The sequence below is a fragment of the Macaca fascicularis genome, chromosome 7, assembly GCF_037993035.2.
Source record: "Macaca fascicularis isolate 582-1 chromosome 7, T2T-MFA8v1.1".
Lineage (NCBI taxonomy): Eukaryota > Metazoa > Chordata > Mammalia > Primates > Cercopithecidae > Macaca > Macaca fascicularis.
The window spans coordinates 79,146,873-79,173,851 of NC_088381.1; the positions used below are offsets into that span (position 1 = coordinate 79,146,873).

At 37.6% G+C, this 26,979-nt stretch overlaps 1 protein-coding gene across 3 annotated transcripts in view; it reads left to right on the forward strand.

Moving 5' to 3' along the window:
- The window catches only part of MCTP2 (multiple C2 and transmembrane domain containing 2), a 258,463-nt gene that overhangs the window by 151,911 nt on the left and 79,573 nt on the right, over positions 1–26,979 (forward strand). For all 3 annotated transcript variants that reach the window (XM_005560564.5, XM_073998498.1, XM_015453430.4), the window contains 5 exons: positions 322–424; positions 1,750–1,852; positions 16,505–16,606; positions 17,848–17,922; positions 19,820–19,939. In XM_005560564.5, coding sequence (XP_005560621.3) covers positions 322–424; positions 1,750–1,852; positions 16,505–16,606; positions 17,848–17,922; positions 19,820–19,939 — 503 coding nt within the window. The remainder of the gene's footprint in view (positions 1–321; positions 425–1,749; positions 1,853–16,504; positions 16,607–17,847; positions 17,923–19,819; positions 19,940–26,979) is intronic.

The following is a 26,979-nucleotide window of genomic DNA, read 5'->3' on the forward strand; positions in this document are numbered from 1 at the left end:
CATGATTCAATTACCTCCCACCAGGTCCCTCCCACAGCACATGGGAATTATGGGAGCTACAATTCAAGATGAGATTCGGGTGGGGACACAACCAGACCATATCAGGTGGTGTGTTCTAACCCGTTAAGTATGCTAAAGGTACAACACTTGTAGCCTCTGCCTGTCTCCTGGATTCCCACACGGGGCCTCCATGACTCGTTGGAAAAGGAGTCTTTTGTTCCTTCTTGCAGCAAGCACAACTTTATCTGACTCTTGTTCACCTTGCCCTGGTCCCTTCTGAGATTCAGTTGTCTTTGACCAATGTGTATGTTACCTTTCCAGGGAAGAGTGACCCATTTTGCTTGCTGGAGTTAGGCAATGACCGACTTCAGACGCATACCGTCTACAAAAACCTCAACCCTGAATGGAACAAAGTTTTTACATTGTAAGTGCTTTAACCTCTGAAATTATTTCTGCTATGCTTGGAAGGTAGTCTGGGGCTCTTGAGTGGAATTTTCTGTCCATTTTTATGGGCAAAGAGTAAATTTTATTGTTTTTTCTTTTGAAAACATTTTATCCTTTCATTTTATAGTGTGTGGTGTTAATAATAGAAGAGACCGTTTGGAACTGCAAGGGACTGTTATAGGAGGCATTTCTAAAGTAGATCTTTTAGTGACTAAATTAATCTATGAGCAAATGGAAGCTTCCATATTTCTAGATTAATTCATTCTTGGGTTAAGGAAATGGAGACCTGCCTTAAATTCAAGGATCTTATGTGTTCTAAAATCATGTTAATGCCAGAGCCTTGTATTCTGCCAAAATCTTTAGGAAAATGCAGATTTTCTGTGACTCCTTAGAGACTCCCAAAGGTTCCTTATATTCCAGTTTATATGAGTGACCCATCCCACAGTGATTCTCTGCCCGCACTATCAAACCCAGGCATTTAGGAGGCTGGATATATTTAAGATCTTAGTTTGCTTTAGATTTCAAGGCACCTGAACATTGAGGGGAGGCCCCTGTTGAATTTGGGTGAAATGGTGATATACTGCCCCCACGAAGCTAAATCAGTGCTCTGTCCTGTGCTTATAAGTGAAAAAATAAAGTTCATTTTGAGTGGAATTAATGCTATTAGTAGAAGGTTCCCAAGGCTCTATGAAAAGTGGATTAACTCTGCTACACCTTTGCCAATGGCCCGGTGTAAGAGTCTCTTATTTCCCTAACTCATTGCCAATCACCATGGCTCCATTTTTCATTATCCCTGGTATCTGGCTTCTGGTAAATATTAAAAAAAAAAAGTTTAAAAATATTTGTAGTATTTTGTGTTTCAACAACAGAGGCTTTCTATGCATTTCAGCAAATAGTGATTTTTCATCACCGTTTTATTTTAAAGGTAATTCTTAATTTTAAAAAATGTTAACTACTTTCATTTGGAAGCTTTTTGAAAATCACTTTGGTTGGACACTGCTAATGCTTTCTCCCTATCCTTTCTTTAGTTTCTTTGAAAGTCCTACCCTTGAGTACAGGTATACTGTTTGAAAAAATGTCATAGTAAAAAAGTTGACTTCTTTTTTTCATATGGATGTCTGAATCTTCTATGATGGAAGGTTTGGGAATACAGTCAGTTTGATTTAATTTTTGGAATTTAATTAAATGGTAGTTTTATACTCTAAGGACATACAGACTTAATTAGTGAAACAGTGTTTCCAGATCTTCATGGAACAGACTTCACTTGTGTGTTTTTGTGTATAATACATGGTATTTTTGTTACAGTCCCATTAAAGATATCCATGATGTTTTGGAAGTGACAGTGTTTGATGAAGATGGAGATAAACCCCCAGATTTTCTTGGAAAAGTTGCCATTCCCTTGCTGTCCGTAAGTTTCCTTTATTAATAAACAATTTGTGAGTCATTTTATAGTTGATGAATTTCTATGGTCTAGAGTTGCTTTATCTTTGTCAACCTGGGGGAAAAAATCCTCCTAACTATAGCAGGAAACAACTGTTTTATTCCTCATTCTTATCTGATATTTTCAGTAGTTTCAGATATACAGGGATATGATTTTTTTCTGTTTCAGTCCAATATTGATTTAACCAACCAAAACATTTTGACTAGTTTTTCAATTCATTTTCATTCTTTCCATCTTAAGGTAGGAATTTGTCTTTGGTTATAAGAAATATAGATCAATGACTGAATTTCTATTTATTAATGAAAAACACACATGTATTTCTTTATACCTTCTGACTGTACATTTCTTCAAAGATTAATTTTTGGTAACTGCACATTTGTTCTCAGTTCTTCTAAAGACCATTTTCCCCAAAGTTCTATTTGTCTTTTTAGTAGTCATGTTTGCTTTCGGTTTCAAAATTAAAAAAAGCTCTGTGGAAGAAAGCAGAGAGCCTTTCTTGGAGAAGGAAAAGTGTTTTGGCAGTCCAACTAAAAGATAATGCACCAGGGTCAGTGAAGGAAAAAATACAAAATTCAGAAGAGAAAGCACCAAAGAATGCCTTTACATGGGGTGGGGGGGGTGCGGTGGGGAACGGGAGAGTGAATTCATCTCTTAATTAGACAGCAACATGTGTACCAAATGTACTCTTTGAGAAGCAAGAATTCCAGTTTTTCATCCAACCATTAACACAATTTGTTTTAGGCTTATTATGACTTTATCAGCCAATGAGACTCTATTCTTCCCAAAGACTTATTTTTCCCAAGCTCTCTGTGGATTTTTGTGGATGGAGCACTCTGTAATTTAACCATGAGATTAGCCTAACTTGCATGATGTTTGCAGAGGGAGGAATGCTGTACTTCTTAATATCTTTTCTTTTGTGTTTGCGGGCTTGGTTAATTTCTCCCTGAGTTCTCATATCCCTGATGTTACTCAGAGAGCCTGTCTGGAGCATCTGCTCCCTGGTACGGCTGGCTCCTGCCACATGCTCTGAGCCATCGGCACCAGTCGAGCAGCTCTCAGAGAGGAGATGGCAATTTGGGATTTCCCCTGCTTTTTTATTACAACTTTGTCAGTTATTCCCGTGAGAATACATGTAACCAGAATGTGGGGGACACTTTAGAGAGGTCTGGGGGACTAGAAGCAAAGACTCTCCTTGACAGTTTTCTCATCTCACTTTTTTTATTCCTTGCTTGGTGAACATGACCTTTTTTTTTTCTTTTTCTTTCTTTTTTTTTTTTTTTTAAACTGCCCTCTGTTTTGTACATAAAAGTTTTGTGTGTTTGGTCTTTCTATAGTACCAACAATTGACTTAGCTTGCCTGCCTGCCTTCCTTTCCCCAAACCCTTCCCCGCTTCTGTCTTTCTCCTCTTCCCCCCTTGTAGCCAACCTAAAGAAAGTCAAGGTGTGTGGTGGCTTGCATTTAAAGTAGGCTTTCACAAAACATTCTACCTTGTATTTTGAAGGATCTGGTTTGTAAAAAGCATTAGCTTAGGTTAGTGGTTCTTCCTTTTTCTCTCCTTCCTCTCCTCCCTTCCTCCTTCCTCCTTCCCCTGTCCTCCTTTCCTTCCTCCTTCTCTCTCCTTCCGTCTCTCCTTCCTTCCCCAGAAGATCTAAGAAATTACCTCCAGCTTAATCAGAGTTTCTCAATCTTGGCACTATTGATACTTTGAGCCAGGACACTCTTTGTTATATGGAGCTGCCCTGTGCATTGTAGTGTGTCCAGCTGTCTCCCTGACCTCCACACACTAGATAACAGTAACGCCTGCCCACATTCCTGCTGTGACAGCCAAATATGTATGTAGATGTTGCCAGATATTCTGAGGATGTAGAGATCACTTCCAGTCAAGAACCGCTGACCTAAACTAATGCATTTTTCAAAACATATCTTTCAAAATACAAGGTAGAATGTCTCATGAACGACCTGGCTTAAATGCAAGGAGTCCTCCATTGGGACTTTTTTCAGATTGGTCATAAGCTGCCTTATGATCTGTTGTTCATTCATTTGTTCCACAGATGTTCATCAAGTGTCCACTTTGTGCCAGGCAGTGCTTTAAGTGATAGAGCTCTAATAATGACCAGAGGGAGGCTCCCTTCTCACTTGGAGCTTTTATTAAAATAGCAGGAAACAATGCATAAACAAAACAAAAGCAATGTACAGAATGTTAGATGGTGAAAACTAAAGAGGGAGAGGATTGCCGGGAATATGTGTGGGGAAGAGCACTTTTTTCCAGCTGCTAGCCAGGGAGGGCCTCATGAAAAAGGGGGCATTTGAGTGAGAACTTAAGGAGGTAAGGGAGAGAGCCTTGTGGATATCTGAGAAATCCCTCCCAGGCAGGAAATTCTCAAGTTCAAGGGCTGTGAGGCAGGACCTTGACTGTCAAATTCCAGCGATGGCCGGGCAGCCAGTATAGATTGATCAAGTGTGCCTGGTGGCGAACAGGAAAGGACACAGGGGTAAGGTGGAGCTGGAGAGGACCCTGGCGGATGTGAAAGTGAAAAAGATTGAAGTACTTTGACTTTTTCATAGTGAGGGATGGAAAGCCACAAAGCGTTTCAGGCCAGGAAGTGCTTGATTTGTTCCACATGATGTGTTTGTTTCTAATATAAGAGTGCTGTGTACTTCCAGGAATAACCCCTGATCTGCAAGGTCTCCACCTTGTAAAGCAGCACAGCCTGGTCCACTCCTCTCAAGGACTTTGGGGGTCCCTGGCATGGTACACTCAATAAGGTGCTTCGGTTGCTGCTGTTCACTCTGTTTCCATCCAGATTCATCTCCAATTCCTGACTGATAATTTGGGGAAGTGATCACATCTTCTAGTGCATCTATGTGGGCTCTTCCTGAAATTCAGTGATCCACCTGCTACATTCCCTCTCCAAATGAGTTGATTCTCTGTCTAATATTAGTTATAAATATGATCTTAAAATTGCCGTAACCCTCAATTTAACTTGCAAAGTATAAGCTGTAAGTTGTTTCATGAATCATTCTATTTTCAAATAATTCTAACTTGTGATTTAGAGGATGTGTTTTAACCTACTTATTTAGATCTAGTTTTTTTTTTTCTTTAATCTCTCTTGAGTGATGCTTACAATAGAATAGTGAACTAGCAAGTTCTGTGCCATGCACTTAGCATGTGCTGAATCATCAGTTCTCTAAGGACTGGATGAGGCAGGCTTTATACTATGCCCATTTACAAATACGGATACTGAAACACCGAAAGGATCCTGTAGCTAGTAAGTAATGGAGACAGGATTTGAATTTAGGTGGTATCATACTAAAGCCTGAGCTCCTAAGAGTTTGTTATATTGCCACAGTGAGTAACTATTAAGTATATATCATCCCCAAAGCAAGAATCAAGAGGCCATTTTGTGTAACCACTGTGCTATGTGCCGTCAGGGTCAGGGTTGGTGGGTGGCAGGAGGGACGCAGACTTGAAGAGTTGCATATGCTACAGGAAGGCATCTGTGCAATAAACACATAAGACCCAAATAAACATATAAGTTCCACGGGAATGAGAAAGGGCAGTGGGAAGTAGGAGGGATGGGTTTAAGTTCAGGAAGACTTAGGAAGCAGGGAGTTTGAGCTGGATCAGGGATGAGTGGCATGTTGATAGTGTATGGTGGGTGAAGAATAAAGGTCATTCCAAACAGAGGGTCCAGGGAGAGAATGAGGGAAGCAGAGGTTTAGGGGAAAGGCCATGTCGGGGAACGAGGAGGGACCCAGCTTCCAGGAGCTCAGGGTGGGCATGGAGGGGAAGTGGGACACACTGAGGGCAGTCCAGGAAAGGTTGAGGGAGGTCTCAGTTACTATTTTAGCAGGGAGTCACTGAAGAGTTTTGACCTGGAGGTAGAGATATTGGAGCAGTTGACTAGGAAGAAAGTTTTGGCTCTAGTATGAAGCAAATTAGTGAGAGAGAAGACTCTTCCCAGAAGACTTGGTTGAAACTCTCAGAATTAAGCATCAAAGAACACCCTTAGATTTCATATTGTGTGCTTCTTAGGACAAGGACTTGTTTCTCTGTTTTGTTTTGTTTTTTAACATGAGAGAGAATCATAAAAATTGATTTGTTGGTGTTTCACTCTGATCTTTATAGGCTATGGATCCATAATCAATAATACCTTATTTTAGGTTTAAAAACAGGAATTGTGTTTCTTGAAGACGAATGTGAATAAATTTTTTGAGAATTCGTTATCTCTAATCAGGTCATAAACCATAACGTGATTTATACTTTTAGAGAAAATACAAACTATATTTTTAAATGTCTAAGTATAAAGTATAGAATATACTTCAATTTTTAATCTCACTCAAAATGGTAATGTGCTAAGTGCATTTAAGCCTGGTAAATAAAGAGCCTGTTCTAAATTCATTATATCTTTTTAATCAGGGTGAATGTGCTAACTGACTACTGGCTCATTTAAAATCCATATAAATATATTCATTATTGATGGTGAATTGTTCAAGGCTTATATATGTATAGATATATGCTTAGATGTTTATCATAATTGAAAGAATACAGGCCAATGGTCTATCCTTCCATATATTTCATTTGTCTTCAATCTTTTTCAGAAAAAATAGTTATTTATATGGATATATAATATGTTTTAATAAAATATTCATGGGCAAAACAGTAGAAAATTGAGATTGGAATGTGTTATAATCTGAAGACTTCTAATATTTACTCATTTTCACATTGCTTCTCTAATCTTCTAAACAGTAACATAGTAAGTGTGCATTAGAGAACACTAAGCACACCTTAGAATCTAAAAACATGTCAGGCGGTAGACACTATCTTCTGATAATTCACTGATTCAAAAGACTTATTTAATATTTTTATCCTCAATTAAGTGATCTTAATTCTGTCCTGAAAATCAGGCTGGATTCTTCAATTCTTCTCCTCTAGGCCATTCGTTTTTATTGAATCACACATTTACCCTCTCAAAGTTACCCAATGGACCCATTTTAGGAGACTGAAAATCAGCTTTCATGGCAATCTGTAAAATGGGAAAAGCATGCATATATTGGTATTTCCTAATAATAAATAAGAAGTCGTCTGCAGCTTGATGAATACCTGCAATTTTGTTGTTGTTGTTGTTGTTTTGAGATGGAGTCTTTCTCTGTTACCCGGGATGGAGTACAGTGGCTCCATCTTGGCTCGCTGCAGCCTCCACCTCTCAGGCTCAAGCAATTCTCCTGACTCAGCCTCCTGAGTAGCTGGGATTACAGGTGCCCACCACCACGCCTGGCTAATTTTTGTATTTTTGGTAGAGACAGGGTTTCACCATGTTGGCCCGGCTGGTCTCAAACTACTGACCTCAGGTGTTCTGCCCACCTCAGCCTCCCAAAGTGCTGAGATTACAGGCGTGAGCCACCATGCCTGGCTGAAGACCTGTGTTTTGAATCAAATGTGAGTCCTTTTGTGTGAGCCAGGCCAATGTCACACATGACTGTATAATCAGAAGCATGGGTCTTTATGCTGCCCTTCTAAATTCCCAGCGTTCTCTGTGAATCCATGCCCACCTGATAGCTGGCTGCACCAATAACAGCTTCACTTAATTAGTTTTATGGGACAAATTTTCTATAATGGCTTGTACCAAATAAATGCCATGTATATCTCCATTTGCATTGTCAATTCACTCAATTGCCCAAGTTTCACCTGTGATGGGTTTGTGCATTGAAATGGACTTGAACAATCCTAGGTTATTTTAGGTTAATACAGAAATTTTTGGCCATTAAAATAAATAATATTGATTTATAATTAAGCTTTAAAAAAAAAGTAAAAGTAATCTGTTGCCAAGATTTGGTTTTCCAGGGCACAGATTTGGTCGGGAAATTCCATGTGAGTCAAGTTGCTGCCATAGGGTAGAGGGGCAGTGTACATGGGTGAAAAGGAGAGAGGGATGTATCACCTGGGAAATAATTTGATAAAGACAAAACTTGAGTCCCAATACGGGGCGAAAATGGTCACGTTGAACGGAAACTTTCAACTCTTCTCATTGTCTACTCCTGGTCCAATGTGTCCATTGAAATAAATAAATGAAGACAAAATAACGCAAATTTCCTATTGGTCCTAGAAACTAGGCAAGAATACGTTTAACATGCTGGATAGATCCTGAGCCCCATGCAGTAGACAGTATAGGTATTTGATTAGGACAGACAGGCTAAGAGAGAAAGAATGACTGTAGGAGTCTCCTGATGGCAAGTAGAAAGCTGGGTGAATCACACATGGTGGTAGATGTTAAATCAGTTCAACTTTTCTATTAAGTGGAAAAACCTCTTACATGGATTCAAAGAGCAAAATCTAACTGCTGCTTCTTTGAGACACCTAAAACACAGTAATACACAAATGGATGAACGAAAGTATCCTACACAAATGTAAGTAAAAGGTAGGCCAAAAACTTGATACAGGTTTTAGGGGTAAAAAAAAAAAAAAAAGATTGAATTAACAATAAGGTTATAAGACTGGGTGCAGTGGCTCATACCTGTAATCCCAACACTTTGAGAGGCCAAGGTGGGTGGATCACGAGGTTAGGAGATCAAGACCATCCTGGCTAACACGGTGAAACGCCATCTCCACTAAAAAATACAAAAAATTAGCTGGGCGTGGGGACGGACACCTGTAGTCCCAGCTACTCGGGAGGCTGATGCAGGAGAATGGCGTGAACTCGGGCAGCGGAGGTTGCAGTGAGCAGAGATCGCGCCACTGCACTCCAGCCTGGGTGACAGAGTGAGACTCCATCTCAAAATAAATAAATAAATAAAAGGTTATTATAAATATAAGCCTTTAAGTGGATAACTTTGCATAGAAATAGATATGCATATTAAACAGGGAAAATAATAAAACTAGAATTGTCAAACAATATATATTATGTATTCAGCATTTAAAAAATCAGAAACAGGCTGGGCGCAGTGGCTCACACCTGTAATCCCAGCATTTTGGGAGGCTGAGCCAGGTGAATCACAAGGTCAGGAGTTCGAGACCAGTCTGACCAACATGGTGAAACCCCGTTTTCTACTAAAAATACAAAAATTAGCCGGGCATGGTGGCATGCGCCTGTAATCCCAGCTACTCAGGAGGCTGGGGCAGGAGTATCGCTTGAACCTGGGAGACAGAGGTTGCAGTGAGCCAAGATCACGCCACTGCACTCCAGCCTGGGTGACAGAGTGAGACTTCACCTCAAAAAAAAAAAAAAAAAAAAAAAAAGGAAACAAAAATTAGAAACAAAAAAGGCTGAGAATGGATGCCTCTTGAAGGCCCTAATTTGGGAAGATCCAGGAAGTGTTAGCAGTGAAGATCCTGCACATTCCTCTGCAAACACTGCATTTCTCAGCAGGGGATTCTGGACTCTCTCTCTCTCTCTCTCTCTCTCTCACTTTTTTTAAAAAACTAATTCGCAGATGATTTCTAAGCATACTAAGGTGGTGGTTCTCAAATTTTGGAGAAGATAAGCAATAAACTTGATCTAATAGATGTGTATGTGTACATACACATAAAAAATAGAAAATATTCTGTTCCAGTACCCATTTAACATACTCAAACACTGATCATGTTCTGGGTCTAAAATACTTCAGTAAATTCACAAAAAGCAGAAATTATACTTGTTTACAGTCTTATAAAAATAGAAATTGGTAATAGACATATCAAGCTATTTGCTGGCAGAAAAAAAAAAATCCCAAATATCTAAGGTAGATACCAAAACTGCAATTATAAACTACTTAGAAATGGACAATTAAATATTATACATAAAAACTATGGATAAAGGCCAAAAGTGTTATTCAGAGGAAATTCTTACCTTGAATGGTTTTAGCATTAAACAAGAAATGTTGAAAATCAATTAAGCATCTGAACAACAACAATAACAAAAAACTCAAGTTAATAGAAGAAAGAAAACTTGAATTGAGATAAAGGCAGAGAGCAATAATCTGGAAAATATATGAATAGCAGATATGATAAATTCAAATATTCCCCAAAAAACAAATGAGACAAACCATTTAAAGGGTTCATAGAGAAAAAGAAAAAAATAGATTAAGGATGAGGAAAGAACTGTAAAGAACACTCAACTTCCCTGAGGAGTCTGAGAGAAAACATGAATAGTTATAGCGACATGTCCTGGGAGAACTTGGGTACTGTAAAGGTATAAAATCTCTCCGTATGAACGATAAACATAATACAATTCCATGTTTGGGAAAATGTTTATAAAAAAGTAAAGAAAATTGTCTTCAAAAAGTATAACTGTAGCAATTTGGATGTACAGTTTAGTGAAAATAATTACCCAAAGACTAGGAAAATTTATGAAATTATTTCAGCCTTTTCTCCCTGCATCCACCCCGCCCCCCCAATAAGAAAATAACAAATCCAAATTATTTTATGAACAAGTATTTTTCAACCCTTAAAGGGACAAGCCATTCTTAGATTACGTTTATTAAGAACATGAGAAAATGAAAAACTTGGAGAAAAAATAGAGCTATTCCCTCTATTATCTCATCTTTAAATTGATAATAGTTCCTATTGCATAGGATTGTTTGAAAAATCTAATGAGCTTATATGTTTATGAATTAGCAATTAAAAATTAAGCCTTTTATGTCAGTTTTGAGCAATACAAAATTAAATATGAAATTATGCACATTTTAATAAAGGAAATATTTTGCAAATACTATCTATCTGATAACATATTATCTATAAATAGTCTATCTGATAATAACATGTATTAATCTTGAACATAAAGAAAATAGAAAACATTTGGAATGAATAAAATGTCAGTAAGATCAGCATTATGAAAATGAGATTCATGACTATACACAATGGGAAAACATTTTTAAAAAGTGAAAAAGAATCCAAGACTGTAACAGAAAACAAAACAAAAAATTATAATGTCTAAGATTTATGTGAAGAAATTCTAGAACTGTACTGAAGGGCTTGAGAGAAGACTAATTGGAAATCATTTAATTTATAATAAACTTGAAGGATGAAGTCACTGGTAAATGATAAACTACTTAATAAGCAATTCTGGGAATTTGGTTGCTTATTCATTGGGGAAAATGTGTCGGTGTATGACAGCAAACACAACAATTTCAAGATGAGTTAAAGATCAAACACTTGAAACAAACTTCATTAAAAATGTCAAAATAGTGGGGAAATCCTATGTAAGTAAACTGAGAAGCAGGAATAATAAGGGAGAAAAAATCTTAAGATGTCAGTATGGCCAAAACAAAAATCACCATCAGAAATTGAAGACAAAGGATAGACTGGTAAAAGTTACTGGCAGTATCTAAACAAATGGATAATATCACTAGTACAGTATATACATTTTCTTTAATAAATAAGGAAAATACAAGTCAACCTAGCAGAAAACTTCATTCAAAGAAGTCGAAATTGGCCAGGCACGGTGGGTCACACCTGTAATCCTAGAACTTTGGGAGGCTAAGGTGGGTGGATCACCTGAGGTCAGGAGTTTGAGGCCCGCCTGGCCAACATGGTGAAACCTCGTCTCTACTAAAAATACAAAAATTAGCTGGGCGTGGTGGCGTGCTGCTATAATCCCAGCTGCTCAGGAGGCTGAGGCAAGAGAATCACTTGAACTCGGAAGGCGGAGGTTGCAGTGAGCCAAGATTGCACCATGGCATTCCAGCCTAGGCAATAGAGCAAAACTCCACCTCAAAAAAAAAAAAAAAAAAAAGTAAAAAAACATGATAGCTGAACACATATGAATGGCTCATGATTTATTCAACTGTGATCATGATGTTCAAGAATGCAAATGCTGCTATAGCCAGACTACCTAGGTTGACATCCTGACTCCTCCCTTAAACTAGCTGTGTGATTTTTGACAAGTTACTTAACCTATCTGTCTGCATTTCTTTGTTGCTGGAGTGAAGATATGTATCCTTCTACTTGTATTGGAGGTGTAGGGTGAAGATCAGAGTTAAGTGTGAGATGGGCACAACATTCCCTGGCACGCAGTGAGCACTTATAGTGTAAGCTGGCATTGCCTTCATCTGCATTGTTTTAGCAATTGAAATGATCAAATATGAATATGCCTTAAAAACTTCATATGAGTGTTTGTTTAAAAATGTTAATATTGACATTGTGACTGGGTGCAGTGGCTCATGCCTGTAATCCCAGCACTTTGGAGGCTGAGGCGGGTGGATCATGAGGTCGGGAGATCGAGACCATCCTGGCTAACATGGTGAAACCCTGTTTCTACTAAAAATACAAAACATTAGCCAGGTGTGATGGCATGTGCCTGTAGTCCCAGCTACTTGGGAGGCTGAGGCAGCGGAATCGCTTGAACCCCGGAGGCAGAGGTTGCAGTAAACCAAGATTGAGCCACTGCACTCCAGCCTGGGTGACAGAGCGAGACTCCGTCTCAAAAACAAAAAAAGTTATACTAACATTATGTTTTTTCTATTCAACACTTCTTGTAAATTTTACACGATTTTTGGAATTAATGTGTATTGATTTTGAAGGAGCAGCTCATATTTTAGGGATAGCTGGTTTGAGTTTCAGGCAGTGGATGAATGGATTGTCTCAAGAAGGAAGAAGTGAAGTAGAAATGGAGGAGGTCTAGGGTGATGAGTTCCATGTTGCCTCTACTAGCTGGTAGCTGAGCTTCTGTGCAGGCAAACCGTGACCTAGTAGGTCTTTCTCGTACTGTTTGTATAACTCACATCATGGGAACAAGGCCTGATTCCAAGTGGCGACAAGAATGTGAATGGATACCAAGTAAAGTGTATGGATTTTCCTCTTGCCCAGCCACGTGTCTGTCCTCGTCACATTTTATTGGAGAGCTACTTTCCATGTGCATCAGCTGGTACCAACTAATATGTCATGGTGTTGTCACGTTATTTTCCCTTTTATGCAGAGTGAATAATGGCTGAAAGAACAATGCCATTTATACGCAACAACCTCAGTTTCTAACTGGAAGGTCAAACAATGGGGAATCAATATGACTCTTTAGTTTGGATTTTGATCTTAAGTGTGTATCTTTCCTCTATAAAGCCATTGATGGTTTTATTCCTTCATACTGATTCTGATTAACCTTGCTATTGAATAAGTTGGCAACTCATTGCATCAAAGATCTTTATAGTAGGAAAGCATAATAATTATTGTTTTCTTAAAAGAGTTCAAGATGAGAAACTTTTTTCTCGGTTCTCGCATGCTCACCTCTGTTATATGCTGATTATAAAATAGTTTAGTTTTCTAATATATTGAGTGTACCATTTATTTGACGCAAAAAATAGTTTTATCAACCAACTTCTAAAAATTGATTATATTTACTGTGCTTACAGCTTGGTAGATATATTTAATATTCTTTTATGTATAAAAAAAGTTAAATAGCTTAAGCATGAGTGTGGGGCAAATTAAACATTTTAAGCAAGACTATCTTCAGTAACTTGGCTCTGGCTCCAAAATCCTGAATTATTACTCAGAAACAGAATTCTTGTACTTCTATTTACTGACTAATTGAACCAGGAATCAACTGTTAGCATGCTCTATAAAAGCTTTGTGATATATTTCTGAAAATAATATAAGGGACATGAAAATGTCAATTTTCCTGATTAGGGGTGTTTGCATTCTCGAGTTAAATCTATTATTACTGTCCTGCGTAGATGGTTTCTTCAACTTATTACCTAATATTATGCATTATTTGGCCATCAAAAGGCAAGTATACAAAAATGTGTAGTAAGTCAATTTGAAGAGTTTATCCTGGAAAACTGAAGTTGAAGACATCATTATTTTATCCAAGACTCGTTTTTGAGTGAAGTCCTCCCAAATGTCAGCTCAGGAAATCTCTCCAAATGAATTGCGTTGTCTTTTTGTCAGAAATTGAAAGCTGTATTGTTCTTTTTTGCCTTTGCTGACAGAGAACTCAAAATTAATGAAAAGTATATATAGATTCTCTCCTCTAAATTTTCTTTTGACTGTGTTTTAATTATGTCTGTTTAATTATTTAATGGAAGCTTTAAAGTTATAAATGTAGAAATAATTTTCAGACTTTTAAATATAAATAATAAATTTAGTTTAGACATGGAGTGTGTGTGTGTGTGTGTGTGTGTGTGTGTGTGTGTGTGTGTGTGTGTGTCTCTCTTCGGTTTTCATCTCCTATTATATAAATGCTCTCATGTAGGCAAGTTGGAGGATACGGAACTTTTTATTTGATATTTTTGTTTTAGAAGTTCAGTTATATAATCGGAGAGGAAAATGAAAATATTTTTAAAAGTAGTCTCTTCTGTTACTATCTCAATGTTAATTATAACACTATTCAAATATGTTCACCTGTTCTTAACCCAAACATATTCCAAATACAAACTAGCATGTTTCTTCTTTCCTTTACCTTTTATCTTTTCTCTAAAGATATTCCTTGTAGCAGACAAACTACAAAAGTGGAAGCAACTAAATGTTCATCAATAGGAGAATTAATAAATTACAGTTTATTCACTTTTTAAAGATTATATAGCAGTATAAAAAATGAACCAGACCTAGATACTAATATAAACAAATTACCAAGTCATGTTGATAGATACAAAACAAAATTGCGAAATACATACAATTTGTCACTTAGGCAAATAATTTTAAAAACATTTGTCTGTCAAGGCTATTTTTATGAATACAAAATCTCAAAAACTTAGAAAGGGTGCATGCCAAATTCCTATCTAATTTATGTTTAGGGAACGGAATTTGGTGTTGGTGGAAGTTCAAAGGGACTTCAGTTTTTCCAGCAATTTTTAAACTTTTTGCAGTTTTTAAACTTATATTCTATTTTTTAAGATAGTTAAGTACCAAACATGCATAGGTTTAATTCTATCTCAGGCTTTGATGCCTGCTTTCATGTCCTTAGGTGGGTTCTGATTTTGCTGACACAATGTGAGGGACGTTAGGAAACAGGAAATGGTCATTTACCAAATTAAAAAAAAAATCCCTTTGCTATAAAATATTTCTCTTTATTCTGATACCTCTTGTTCTTCTGTTATCCTTCGCCAGCCCTTAAGAAATCATGGAAATTTTAAGATAACAGTACAATGACTGTGGGTTGAAGCAAAGCTAAACTGGACCCAAGTCAGCTTGGCAAATTGTCAGGCTGTTTTTGTATTTATTTCTTTCAACTTTAACATCCACAATTTATTAAGTGAGACTGTGTATCAAAGCGGAAGCTCAGAATCCTGTTTGGACACCGTTTAGGAAGGAAACCAGGTCTTTATGGGGCACCCCCTTCCTCTTAGCTGCTGGCCAGGAAGACCATCCTTCTGTATCAAACCTATTCAATCAGAAAGAGGTGGGGTGACTTTGGGAAGGAAGATGACCTCTCCCTTGTAAAGTGGAATTGCTCTGTTTCCCCCATGACTTATTCAACTCATTTCCACCACTGTTTATAAGAACACTTGTGTGAATGCTTGTAGCGACAGCAATAGTCATTTAAAATATGGCTCAAATTTCATGCTGTTAGATTTCCTATGCTATTTACATTTTTGATCATTACAATCTCAAATAGAGCTTTTGATTAACTTGAGTTTTGCTGAGGCCCTTTTAGAGTTCACAGGTATGCTTCTTAGAAGCCTGAAGTTTAATCAGTTACATATACTACTACTATGTAAAATCATGACTGCTATCACATCTGAAAAGAGAATGATTAAATCATGCTAATTAACTTGTCTTTCATGGGAGCCAATTAGTTTCCAAAATGATACTGAAGATGTTTTACTTAGATAACTTATATGTAGGGTCCACAGGTAGACTAGTGTATGGAACTGATGCGACATGCCAGCCAAGAGAGGACAGCAGAGAAACTTGTTTGTTTTGAAGATTTATTGGCATTGTACATTTTGAGTGTTTTTGGATTTTGACCTCAACTTTAAACTGATTTATTTACTTAATTTGCATTGTTTCGTGGCTAGTAAAACACTATTAAAACCAGCTCCTTTATTCATTTCTGTTAAAAATAACCTTTTGGGGGGAATAATTTTAGATTTACAGAGAAGTTCAAAGAGAATACAGGGTTCCCCATACATACCTTATCCAGTTTATTCTAATGTTGACGTCATATATTGCCATAATACATTTGTTAAAACTGAAAATAACTAACATTGTTACATTGCAATTAAACTCTGATCCTTATTTGGATTTCACCAGTGTTTGCACCAGTATCTTTTTTCTGCTTAAGGACCCAATCCAGAATACCACATGGCATTTAGTCATCTTATCTCCTTAGTCTCTTCTAATCATGACAGTTTCCTAGTCTTTCCTTTTTCCCATGACCTTTACAGTCTTGAAGAGTATTGGCCAGGAATTTTGTAGAATATTCATCATTTTTGAGTAAATGGAAATACGTAACTTATGATTTGCACCAATGTTTTTCACCCACACATCAGTTTCAGCCTGGCGATGGTCACTTTATCTTCCTGTCTAGAGCGTGTTATAACAGCATTCTAAAAGTAAAAGGTGATTTATCATAGAATTAATATTTGTTTAATGTTTGCTTCATCTGTGATAATTCTGCATCCCCAATTTTGCCAAAATTAGTTTTGGTTATTTACTTTAAACCACATAGTAACTTTGCACCAATGTGTTTTTTAATTTTTGTTTGTGACAGATTAGAGATGGACAACCAAATTGTTATGTACTGAAGAATAAAGATTTAGAACAAGCTTTTAAAGGAGTTATTTACTTAGAGATGGACCTTATATATAATCCGGTAAGTCTAACTGGGTCATACTTCCCGGCTTTCCCATACCTAAAATAGAAGGTGACCAGCTTTTGCAGGCTCAAATCAATGTAAGATGTTTCAGAATTTTTGCAGCTAGAGAGAGGAAAGAATAGTGTTTTAAAGCTGAGTCATAAAATGTGCTGGACATCCCAGCTCTCAAGTGGTATTAACCCTGTTGAATCAGCAGAATTGATGTTGTTTAATTCTCAGTAAATCTAAATTGTCAGGGAAAAAATTAAAAAAACAGGAAAATTATTTTTATATAATCTCTTTATTATAAAATTTTATATAAAATGTATATAATATAACCTATGTAATATATAATTGTATAACATATAGTATATAAAATGCTATATTATGTAAATTAAAGATATATATATATATATATATATATATATATATATTTCTCACATTCTCAATAATACTAGAACTCTGGGCACAGTCTCCAGTATAAGGATGTGTTGCTGCTGCTTCCCATTTCCTTCCCTTTCCCTTCAAGGAAATCGTATGTGCATTTTATAAGCAGGTCACCCTCATCTCCTCCTTTCTTCTGGAAAACGTTTGTATATAGAGTATGTATACTGGTAAAACCTGAGTTTAAGGGAAAAGTGGAGTACAGACTTGAAGAGAAAATATTTCGGTTAAGGGATTTTACAGTTCATGTGATGTGGAGAAGGACTTGAATCTGATTCTTTGGGGTCTTACTCAGTCTGCTGGTTTGAACAAGTGCATAAGTCCCTCTGAGCCTCAGTTTATTGCCTGTAAAACAGGGTTAAAATGGCTCATTGACTTATTTTTCCAGGTCATTGAAAGGAAATAAGATTCTCTGTGAAAAGTGTGTTTTCATAAACTGGAAATGGTTATTCACCTGCAGACATTTTTGGTAGAAGCTTAACTTAAAAGGATTTCAGAAGGAAGTTTTATCATTTACAGACGTTAGTTTGAAAAATTCATGAACATCAATCTCTGCAGTGGTTTAAAATACCCCCAGAGATGAGCCAAGTAGAGACAGTACCATTCTAGACTCAATCTGACCCATGCCAGGGACTTTCATCAAATGAGACCCCCAGAAACATATACAGGGCACAGGAGTGTCCACCATTTCTTTGCTCCCTGCTAAGGTCGGAGTCAGAAGCTATTGGTTTGCATGATTTTCCCAGTCATTAAGAAAACTAGATGGATGAAGTCCCTATAAATGCTGCCCTTTTTAAACAATGATGTCTTTCTAGGTCAAAGCAAGTATTAGGACGTTTACTCCCAGGGAAAAGCGCTTTGTTGAAGACAGCCGCAAGCTGTCCAAAAAGGTGGGTCGGTACAGTAGATGGCTTGTTAATTGGTACACTCAGCACCTGAAGTATTAACACTTGCCTATAATTTCTTCCTTGAATCTTTTCCTCCCTCTTATTCCTCCTTTCTCCCTCTTGTCCCGTCTCTCCACTTCTTTCTCCTTGTCCCCTTTTCTCCTAAAATAAGGAGGTCGGTCAGCTCCCATAAGAAGGACAAGACTTAGAACATAATTCTTGGATTAAACAGAAGTTCTCAGACCCCATTATTCTCCTGATTCATTGTATAAACAAAAATTCCTAGCATCAAGACTGTCAATGTCTTGTTCTGCGTACCCGTCCTTTAATGATAGCCATTTCGTCCTCTGCCCTTTAGAGAAGTTTCAGGGAGGCGCAGTGTGTGGAGTCAGTAACAGAATTAACCCAGCAGATCTTCAGAGACTTCTAGCCTGGGCTTCGCTCATGACTGCTCCTACCACTTCGGTGTGGTCTAAATTTGGGATGTGTTGGCATTTCACCCCATGCTGAATGCAAGTTCTCTCCCTCTGCCTATTGCCCTTAATTCCTCTCTCATTTAGTTCAACAAAAGGTGAAGTTCAGGGCCCGGTAGGAAGTTTCACTTTTTTTTTTTTTTTTTTTTTTTTTGTGACCTTTACATTTCTTTTTCAGAGTCCCTCCCTGTTGTACTCTCCACAGCTCAGGATTTCACTTTGTACCTATCATCCCTCTTCAATTGTATAACAAAGAACAAAGTGTCCCCTTTTTCAAGAGTTTATTACTTCCACCACTTCCTTTGGGGTGAGCAGCTGTGGATTACATAAAGCAGTTAAATATAAAGACATCTTATCATCCTTTTGTTTCCCATGAACTTCTGGGCATACTTGGGAAAGGCCTTAAACGTCTTCTGAGGGGAAGCCTCCAAATATTTCATTTTGGTCTGCCATAACATTGAGTGTAATATTTATTTTGTGTAATCTGAGTAAATGTCTTATTTTATTATTATTATTGCCTTTCACTCTGTTTACTTGAAAGCTAAAACCTGGGTTGAGGTGGGTGGGGTAGCTGCTTTGCAAGCACATTGAAATGAATCTGCCTACAACTGGGAGAGAGACATTTCCTTTGCAAAACAAGACCTCCATGTGGGGTGACTTTGGGCTCTGAGAGCACCGGGGAACTTGGGGCTGAAATCCTGGGGTATGCTAGGACCCTCCCCACGTGCCTCTTGCTACTTAGACCCCCAAATTTTGATAAACTTGAAACATTTCCTTAGGATACAAATACTTGAAAGCATTTACTCTGTGACAGGCACTTTTCTAAGCTTTTTCATCCTCTCAACAACTTGTAAGATTAGCACTAATATCAACCCTATTTTATAAGAGAGAAATTAAGTAACTTGCCCAAGGTGAACTTCAACCCCTTCCCAGAGCTCTATTTTCTGTAGACCTCTGGACTAGATAAGCTGTAATACTTGTATGTTTTTATTGTAAATCTATTCATTTGCTTCCAAACTAAACAACATAGACATTCATTCTCTGTCTGTATCTCTCTTTCTCTCTCTCTCTGTCTTTCTCTTTCTAGTTCTCTCTCTGCCTCTGTATGTGTCTTTCTCGCACAAATTCACCAGCATTAAATACCTGGCTTCTGTAGTTTCACCATTTCCATTTTTGTTCTGAACACTGTTGAAACAGGCTGTTCTTTTTCAGATGAGCGCTAAAATGCATTTGATTCTCTTTTCCTCTGTGAATGATCATATTTTAAAAAGACTTTTAGAAGTGTCAGGCCTTCTCCTTTCTATTATTATCATTTTTTAAAATTGGGATCTATATAGAATATACTTTAAATGATCAGGGTACCTGATCTAGATGGAATATTTGTAGTATTTAAATCTCGTTTCCTGTTTGTCATTTTTTAAAATCAGATCTTATCAAGAGATGTGGACCGTGTGAAAAGAATCACTATGGCAATATGGAATACAATGCAATTCCTTAAAAGCTGCTTCCAGTGGGAATCTACATTAAGAAGTACGATAGCATTCGCGGTAAGCTTCCTTTCTTATGTTCAAATTATTTGCTGCTTATTTACATCTATTCATCTTTCTGAAATATATTACAGCATAGGTGATTATGTGAGGGTTGTCTAAGACAGTACTTAGGTCAAATTTACCCTGGGAAACCCCTTAAATTACCCAAATCTTAGTCATATACGGTCTCTTGGTACATTTAAGAGCACCACTGTTGTATACATATGTTTAAATGTTTCTCCAGTTGTTACTATAGCTACATTTGTATAGCCCTGCATTGTGTTTATTTTTTTTCTTTCTGTGCCAGTGACTGCCCGTAATTTTTGAAAAATTGCATCTGAAGAATCACGTGACTGAATAATAACTGAATTGTTCAATTTACATTTTAAGTAAATTATTCCTGAACTTTGGTATTAAAGATGTTTATTCATTTCAAGCCAGTTGGGACATACTGATCATTACACATTAGAATTTCATTCAGTACCACAAAGAGGAACCACCCCTGTATATGAAATGTACCCTTTTCTCTGGTGACATTGGCTCATCCTTATGAGCATAATAAAATCACAGAATCAAAGCGCTACAAGAGATCTTTAAACCACCTAAGTCTACCACTGAGAGCCCAAGAATCTTGGAAGGACTTCACAGCTGGCCTCATGCCTTTATATCTCAGGGCATCCTCTCTCATTTGTAAAGGGACTTGTCCTTGATCAAATTGGTAATGTCAGCCATGGGAGGAGAAATCAAGGCTCCCAGCTGCAAATCTCTGTATATTTAGTATCATGCCATTCATTTCTGTCCTGTGCAAAGATCACTATTAAAAACTAATATGAGGTATGAGTGTTCTAAGAGTGTGAATATCAGTCATGATCATTGGTGAATCTGGTTTCTGAATGTTATGTGGTTCTTTCTGTTTTCTACTGCCAACATATGCTCCATGTTCTCTCTTAGCCAACAGGCATAGCCTCATTTTAAAAATGGGGGAAAAACATATTTAGCCCAAGATGTGAATGGGCTCAGGTCACTCCCAACATCTTTATGCAATCAAGTACATCAGCTCCAAAATAGGCTTTTCCTTTGCCATTGGGGAGTATTTTGTTTGGTGTAGTTTATTTTAGTTCTCCACTGCTTCAGTGTAGAGGACCCATGCTGCCAGCAGGCTTGACCTTTCATATACTTTTTCTGCTGTCTGAAGTTGCTAAAACATTTGGCCTTAATAAAAACACTAATAAAGGTTTTATTAATCTGTATCCGTCATTGTCTCAGCATTTGTTTATCTACTTCCCTTTCTCACGTTCTCCTCAGCTGGTGGCTTCATGCGTTGGGTTCCTCTTCAACCTCCCCAGCTCCACCTCCCACCCGAATTCCCTTTCAAAACTTTCCATGGAATGTTCTGTGCAATTCTGGGCAAAAGAGGAAAGTGAACACAATTGGTGGCTTCTTCCACTCAGCACCCAGACAGCCGCTGTGAGGAGGAGAGGATTTCCTCTTTCTCGAGTTTAGTTTCTGGCACTGTGATTTTAGAAAAACAGAGATCTGTTGCCCTGGATTCTGTAGGGAGATGACAGAAATGATTAATGGGCTGCTGGCTTGATCTGAAGAAAGATTAGAACAGATGAATAGAAATACGTTGTCTAATAGAGGGGACTTCTAAACAGGAAGGGAGCCTTGGAAATGGAGCCACTTCTCCACTGCCTTTTCTCTGAGGGATTCCTCCCTGCTGGGCTTCATGCCTCGGAGCAGAGCCCACCCCCAGACTGGAGAATGCAGGCTGCCATGTTGTACTCTCAAATCTCTGAGGCCCACAGCAAGGAAGATCAAGATGGTGGTGTTCTTGCTGGTTTTCCAAAGTATGATTTTGCAAGGATACGTGGGTTTATGTGACTGTGTGTATAGGGACGTTTCTCACTGGACACCATTGAAAAAAATGCAGAACCGTTAGATATGCTATATACCTACAGCCTATCATTTGATTGTCCTGAAAGTACTGGAATAAAAGTGCTCACTTAAACTCATTTTCAGTTTTAATTTAAAACTCTGCTTTCAAAAATTTAGACCATGTGTATGTTGACTGGCCTTAGTGATTCTCAGAAATATCACAGCCGTAACGTAGTGGATACTTCTGCTCCCTAAGTTGACGAAGTGTAATTTTATTAAAAATTGTTTTTGTTATTCCTGTTGTGATTATTCCAAAACGATTTCTGCTATTAAAGTGAGAGGCTATACAGAAAGTGCTTTCCTGGGACAGAATAAAAAATGTATTTAGGTTTTTTTGTTATTGTTTTTGAGACGGAGTCTCACTCTTTACCCAGGCTGGAGTGCAGTGATGTGATCTTGGCTCACTGCAACCCCTGCCTCCTGGGTTAAAGCGATTCTTCTGCCTCAGCCTCCCAAGTAACTTAGACTATAGGCGCACACCACCATGCCCAGCTAATTTTTGTATTTTTAGTAGGGACGGGGTTTCACCATATTGGCGAGGCTGGTCTTGAACTTCCGACCTTGTGATCCACCCACTTCGTCCACCCAAAGTGCTAGGATTATGGGCTTGAGCCACCACACCTGGCCTCAGTTTCATCTTCTTTCATTCTTCTTTTATTAAGATTATGGGTAGCCAAGCCTTCATTTCCTTTTCTTTGAAAACGCGTTTCATTCATGTACCTTGCCTGTAGACCTGTTAGCTGTCTGTAGGGGACTGGGTTGGCGGGGGTGGGGGTGCACACCTGGGTGCCACCCTGGCTGTAGTGCTGTGGCCTCGAGTCTGTGGGGCTTCATGATGGGTTGTCTTTCTGCAAAATATTGGATCCTCAACCTGCCAGGCTCTCCTCTGCCTTTCTTCACTATGCAACTGCCATATCTGTCAGAGGTGACACACTAACGGATGTTCTCCTGTGATCTGTTGAAGACAGAATGCTGCTTGGTGTCTTTATTCGTCACTTTGTTCATGTTCCAGCTGCTTGGCTTGGCATTACAGGGCAGAACAGTGGTGGTGTCTGAAGCAAGGTTTTTAAGTCAAGGATTTGTTAAATGACCTGTAGTCAGGTCCTCTAACTGAAATTAGCGTATGTGATAGTTGAGGGTTCACTGCACAGATGTGAAAGGAGCTATTTTAGTTGAACCAGTCCCTGGTAGGGCTTTTCTTCCTGTGACAGTACAGGAAGTGATGCTAACACAACAAACTAAGGGCAGAACCGAAGGGATGTGTTTTTCTTCTGTTTTGTGAGAAAACGTAAAATACTAACTTTATGTTCTGGACTCTATTTCCAGGTGATACAAGCATGAACATTGTAGAATCATGTTTAATTTATTCCAAGTGTCAATTTTAAGACTTTATGAAAGCAAACCATATGTTTTCCATGGATGCCTATATACATGTGCATGAACATAATCATATCCTGTTGAAAGCAGCAGATACAAAAGAGCAGGCTGTTAAGATCTAGGTCCACGTGGTGTCTCATCAGCAGTGGATGGACAAACGTGAGAGAACTCACCTTGCTAGATGACCCAAGCGTCAGCTTCCTCTACCATGCGATTTTTCACTGCTACACTTACAGGGGTGGTTGTATTCCCAACATGAGAGAAGAAAGTTATCAGTAATTCACTGGCGCCTGCTATGTTAATGTTGCTGCATAGTGTTGAATTTATTGTTATAAGAAATTAAACATGGGCTTTTGTAGGGTGGTCAGACCATTCCAAATCAAGTTTCTACAGACTGAGTTCTTCTTATTAGGATGAACATTGAAAATCTTTCTCATTTTGTCTTTTCAGTCTTTCTCCTTCCCCTAGGTTTTCTAGACATTTTGGTATCTTGCCTTTTCTAAGGTTTGCTTAGTTGTTTTAAATTAAGTAGATATTTTTTCTTTTCCTTCCTTCAAAAAGTAACATTCTTGACTTTCCCATTTGAAAAACAAATTAATATGAGATGTCGACTTAGTGAACGAGGCCAAATAGAACTAAAATATTTTGCCTTGAAGTAAGTGCACCTCTATATTTCCCTATGAATAGATTTGTAAATATATGTGGTATTTTATACACATGTACATACATACACAAGACGTGTACATGGCCATTCCCACACAGATTTTGACTATTTGTACTATTATTCATAGTTCATGTTATTTCAGTGCTTAGACACTGTCCCAAGGATTTTATAAATTTAGTTCTCACAACAACCTGCTGATGTAGATGGTAATTACTATCTTCTTTTTACAGAGGAGAAAAATAAGCCTATAGAGGTCAAGTACAGTGACAGAGCTCGTGTGTGTGTGTGTGTGTATGAGGTGGAGGTGGAATTGAAACCCAGGCCATCTTGCTTTAGCCTATGCAGGCTTAACCCTTCAGCTATTCTGCTTCTCACTGATGCCCACGATGCAATGCTTGTTGTCATTGTATTTAGATAATGACACCAGGAGCAACCATACTGATCATTTCTGATCTGTATTTAGATATTATGTGTGGGGATTAAGCCTGTTCCAAGCTGTGATGCTATAGAGGAAAGAAACCCTCATTACATGGGTGGGAATAATTCTTTAGCTCAGACATTTTATTCACAAGTGATAATGAGACCAAAATTGAAGAAGCCAAAGGTGGCTGGGCGTCACATGCCTTTGGCATCCTTGGGATCCAGTTGGATGATCTGAAAAGCCCTAGAGCCTTGCTTCTAGACTGAGTCCCAAATTAGAGTCTGACTTAGTTTTTCCCAACCTTTGAGGAATGCTTTTAGATGATGTAGAGGGATTTTCAAGGGGAGAAGAAAGTAAAAACAGAAAAAAACTAGTGGAAGAGTTCATGGAAACCATTTGTACTTTTCAGTTTTTTTTTTTTTTAGTATTCCAAGTTGTTCAAAAAAGGGATGGGGTAGAAGAGAATACCATCCCTTATGTTCCTTTAAAATATCTTGAAATAATAGCTATAAAAGAGGCCCACATTTCTAGTGGGGATCTCTATTTTATATATCCAGTGTCTCAGTGCAAATATATTATTTGATCATAATGACGATAAATTTGTTCTCAAAAGATAACTTTGCATTGTGATATTTATATTGGTAAATCCAATCACGTATGGGTGTTTTGTTATGACATACTTATAAATCCCAATGTTGTCTGTCTATTAAAAGTCCTAAAGTTATATTATTATATAAATGCATTTTTCATATGATAGAATATTATTTACTTGACAGATGGCATCATCAGAAGGTGATTTTAAACAGCAAAGTTCTCCTGATGCTTTTGACGTAGAATTGCATTTATGCAGTTTCGTTTTTCCACCAATCTTTCAGGCACACACCTATTGTATCAAGGGAGGCAAGTCTGTGGGGCATTGATGGATTCTTTGTTTTATTAAATTTTTACTTGGACGTTTGATCTTAAAAACTAATCTGAATCTACCATATATCAATGAGTATCTTCATAAAGCTATGATTTTAACATCTGTGACTTTTTTCTGATTTTTTGAGTGTAGGGAAATAAAGAATTTACTTTTCAGAGTTGACAAGGATTGAAATATGATACACAGATTAAAGCATCAATCAACCTCTCCCTCAATACAGTTAAAAAATACAACTGTCCACTTGTTTGGTGATATCCCATATTTAACATATATAGAATTCTTAGCTTTTAGAGATCCTAGAATATTGAGAAAATGTGAAGTAATTTCACATAGATCTTAAAAACAACAGTAGCAGTAATAAAGTCAGCCCTTCCAACACACATGTACTTGTGCACACACACGCACACACATGCATAAACACGAAGAAGTAGAGGACATTTGGGAAATTAAAAGTTGCTCTGTTGAATGTTTTGTGAAAGCAGTTTAGTAAAAACCAAAGGCAAGGCCTTGAGGACTGCTGTTTTCCATGATTTCTCTGTGGACCAAAAAACATTCAGATTCATTTTGCTTTGGTACAAATGACAAATGCAATTACAACATTGTTTTGAGATTAGACTCTTTAAATAATGCTGGTCAAATGTCTTTTTGATGCTTTCGATATTTATGTGTTAACTGTGTCTAAAAGATTTACTTTAAATTCTGTCACCAGTTTACTCACAACCAAACGCACCTGCATTTGATTAAGCTCTTTCATTGGCTGTGACATCCACCAGAAGTCACAACTGGATGTGCAGAGCAGACATCGCCGCCCATTTGCTAGGTGTGTGTGCAGTTGATGCTCAAAAATTATAAGTATTTCTGTAAAGCTGGAAAAACGAAATTTCACAGTTACAATAACCAGAAGAAGAGGGGTTTTTAGACATCTAAGTGTGTATATATAAGTGCACACACATATCCATATACATATATATGCAAAATGTATAGCTATATTAAATGCTTAAAATATTTGGCATCTTATTATTTGTTTTAACATATGTAATATAGTTTCCCTAGTCTTCCTTTTCATGAAGGACTATATAATATACTTTCAAAATATTTTAAAGTTTTTTCAGCACTTTTTAAAAATAGGAACAATCCATCATTGCATATTGTGAGTATAATGTTTACAACATAATTGTACCTTCTATTGGCAGGTTCTCAGGCATTAACTAATTATGCAATTTAATAAAATTACAGTAATTGCATTAAAAAGATTATCTGTTAAAAATTTAAAAGGACACTATTAACTATTTTAGCATATTTTCATGTTTATATGTTCAATTTTGTGAGTTGTGATTTCAGACAGAATCATAGATAGACTGACTGAAATCACTTATCATTATTTTGGAGCATTTCAATTTTGACTAGTAAACATTAGATCTCAATTATTGTAATCATAGCACAGCCATATTCACATAGCCTGTTAGATATAAATGATTAACTCCCCCTTTTGTGTATAGGTCCAGGCTCTGTGTGGGACCCTGCGTCACTACCACTGCCTTTTCCGAGCTTTCCGTTGGTGTGCACTTGCAAGCACACATTTTCTGCCTTCTCTGAATTTTCTGTTCAGGATTCTGTGATGGTTAATACTGAGTGTCAGCTTGATTGCATTGAAGGATACAAAGTATTGATCCTGGGTGTGTCTGTGAGGGTGTTGCCAAAGGAGATTTGAGTCAGTGGGCTGGGAAAGGCAG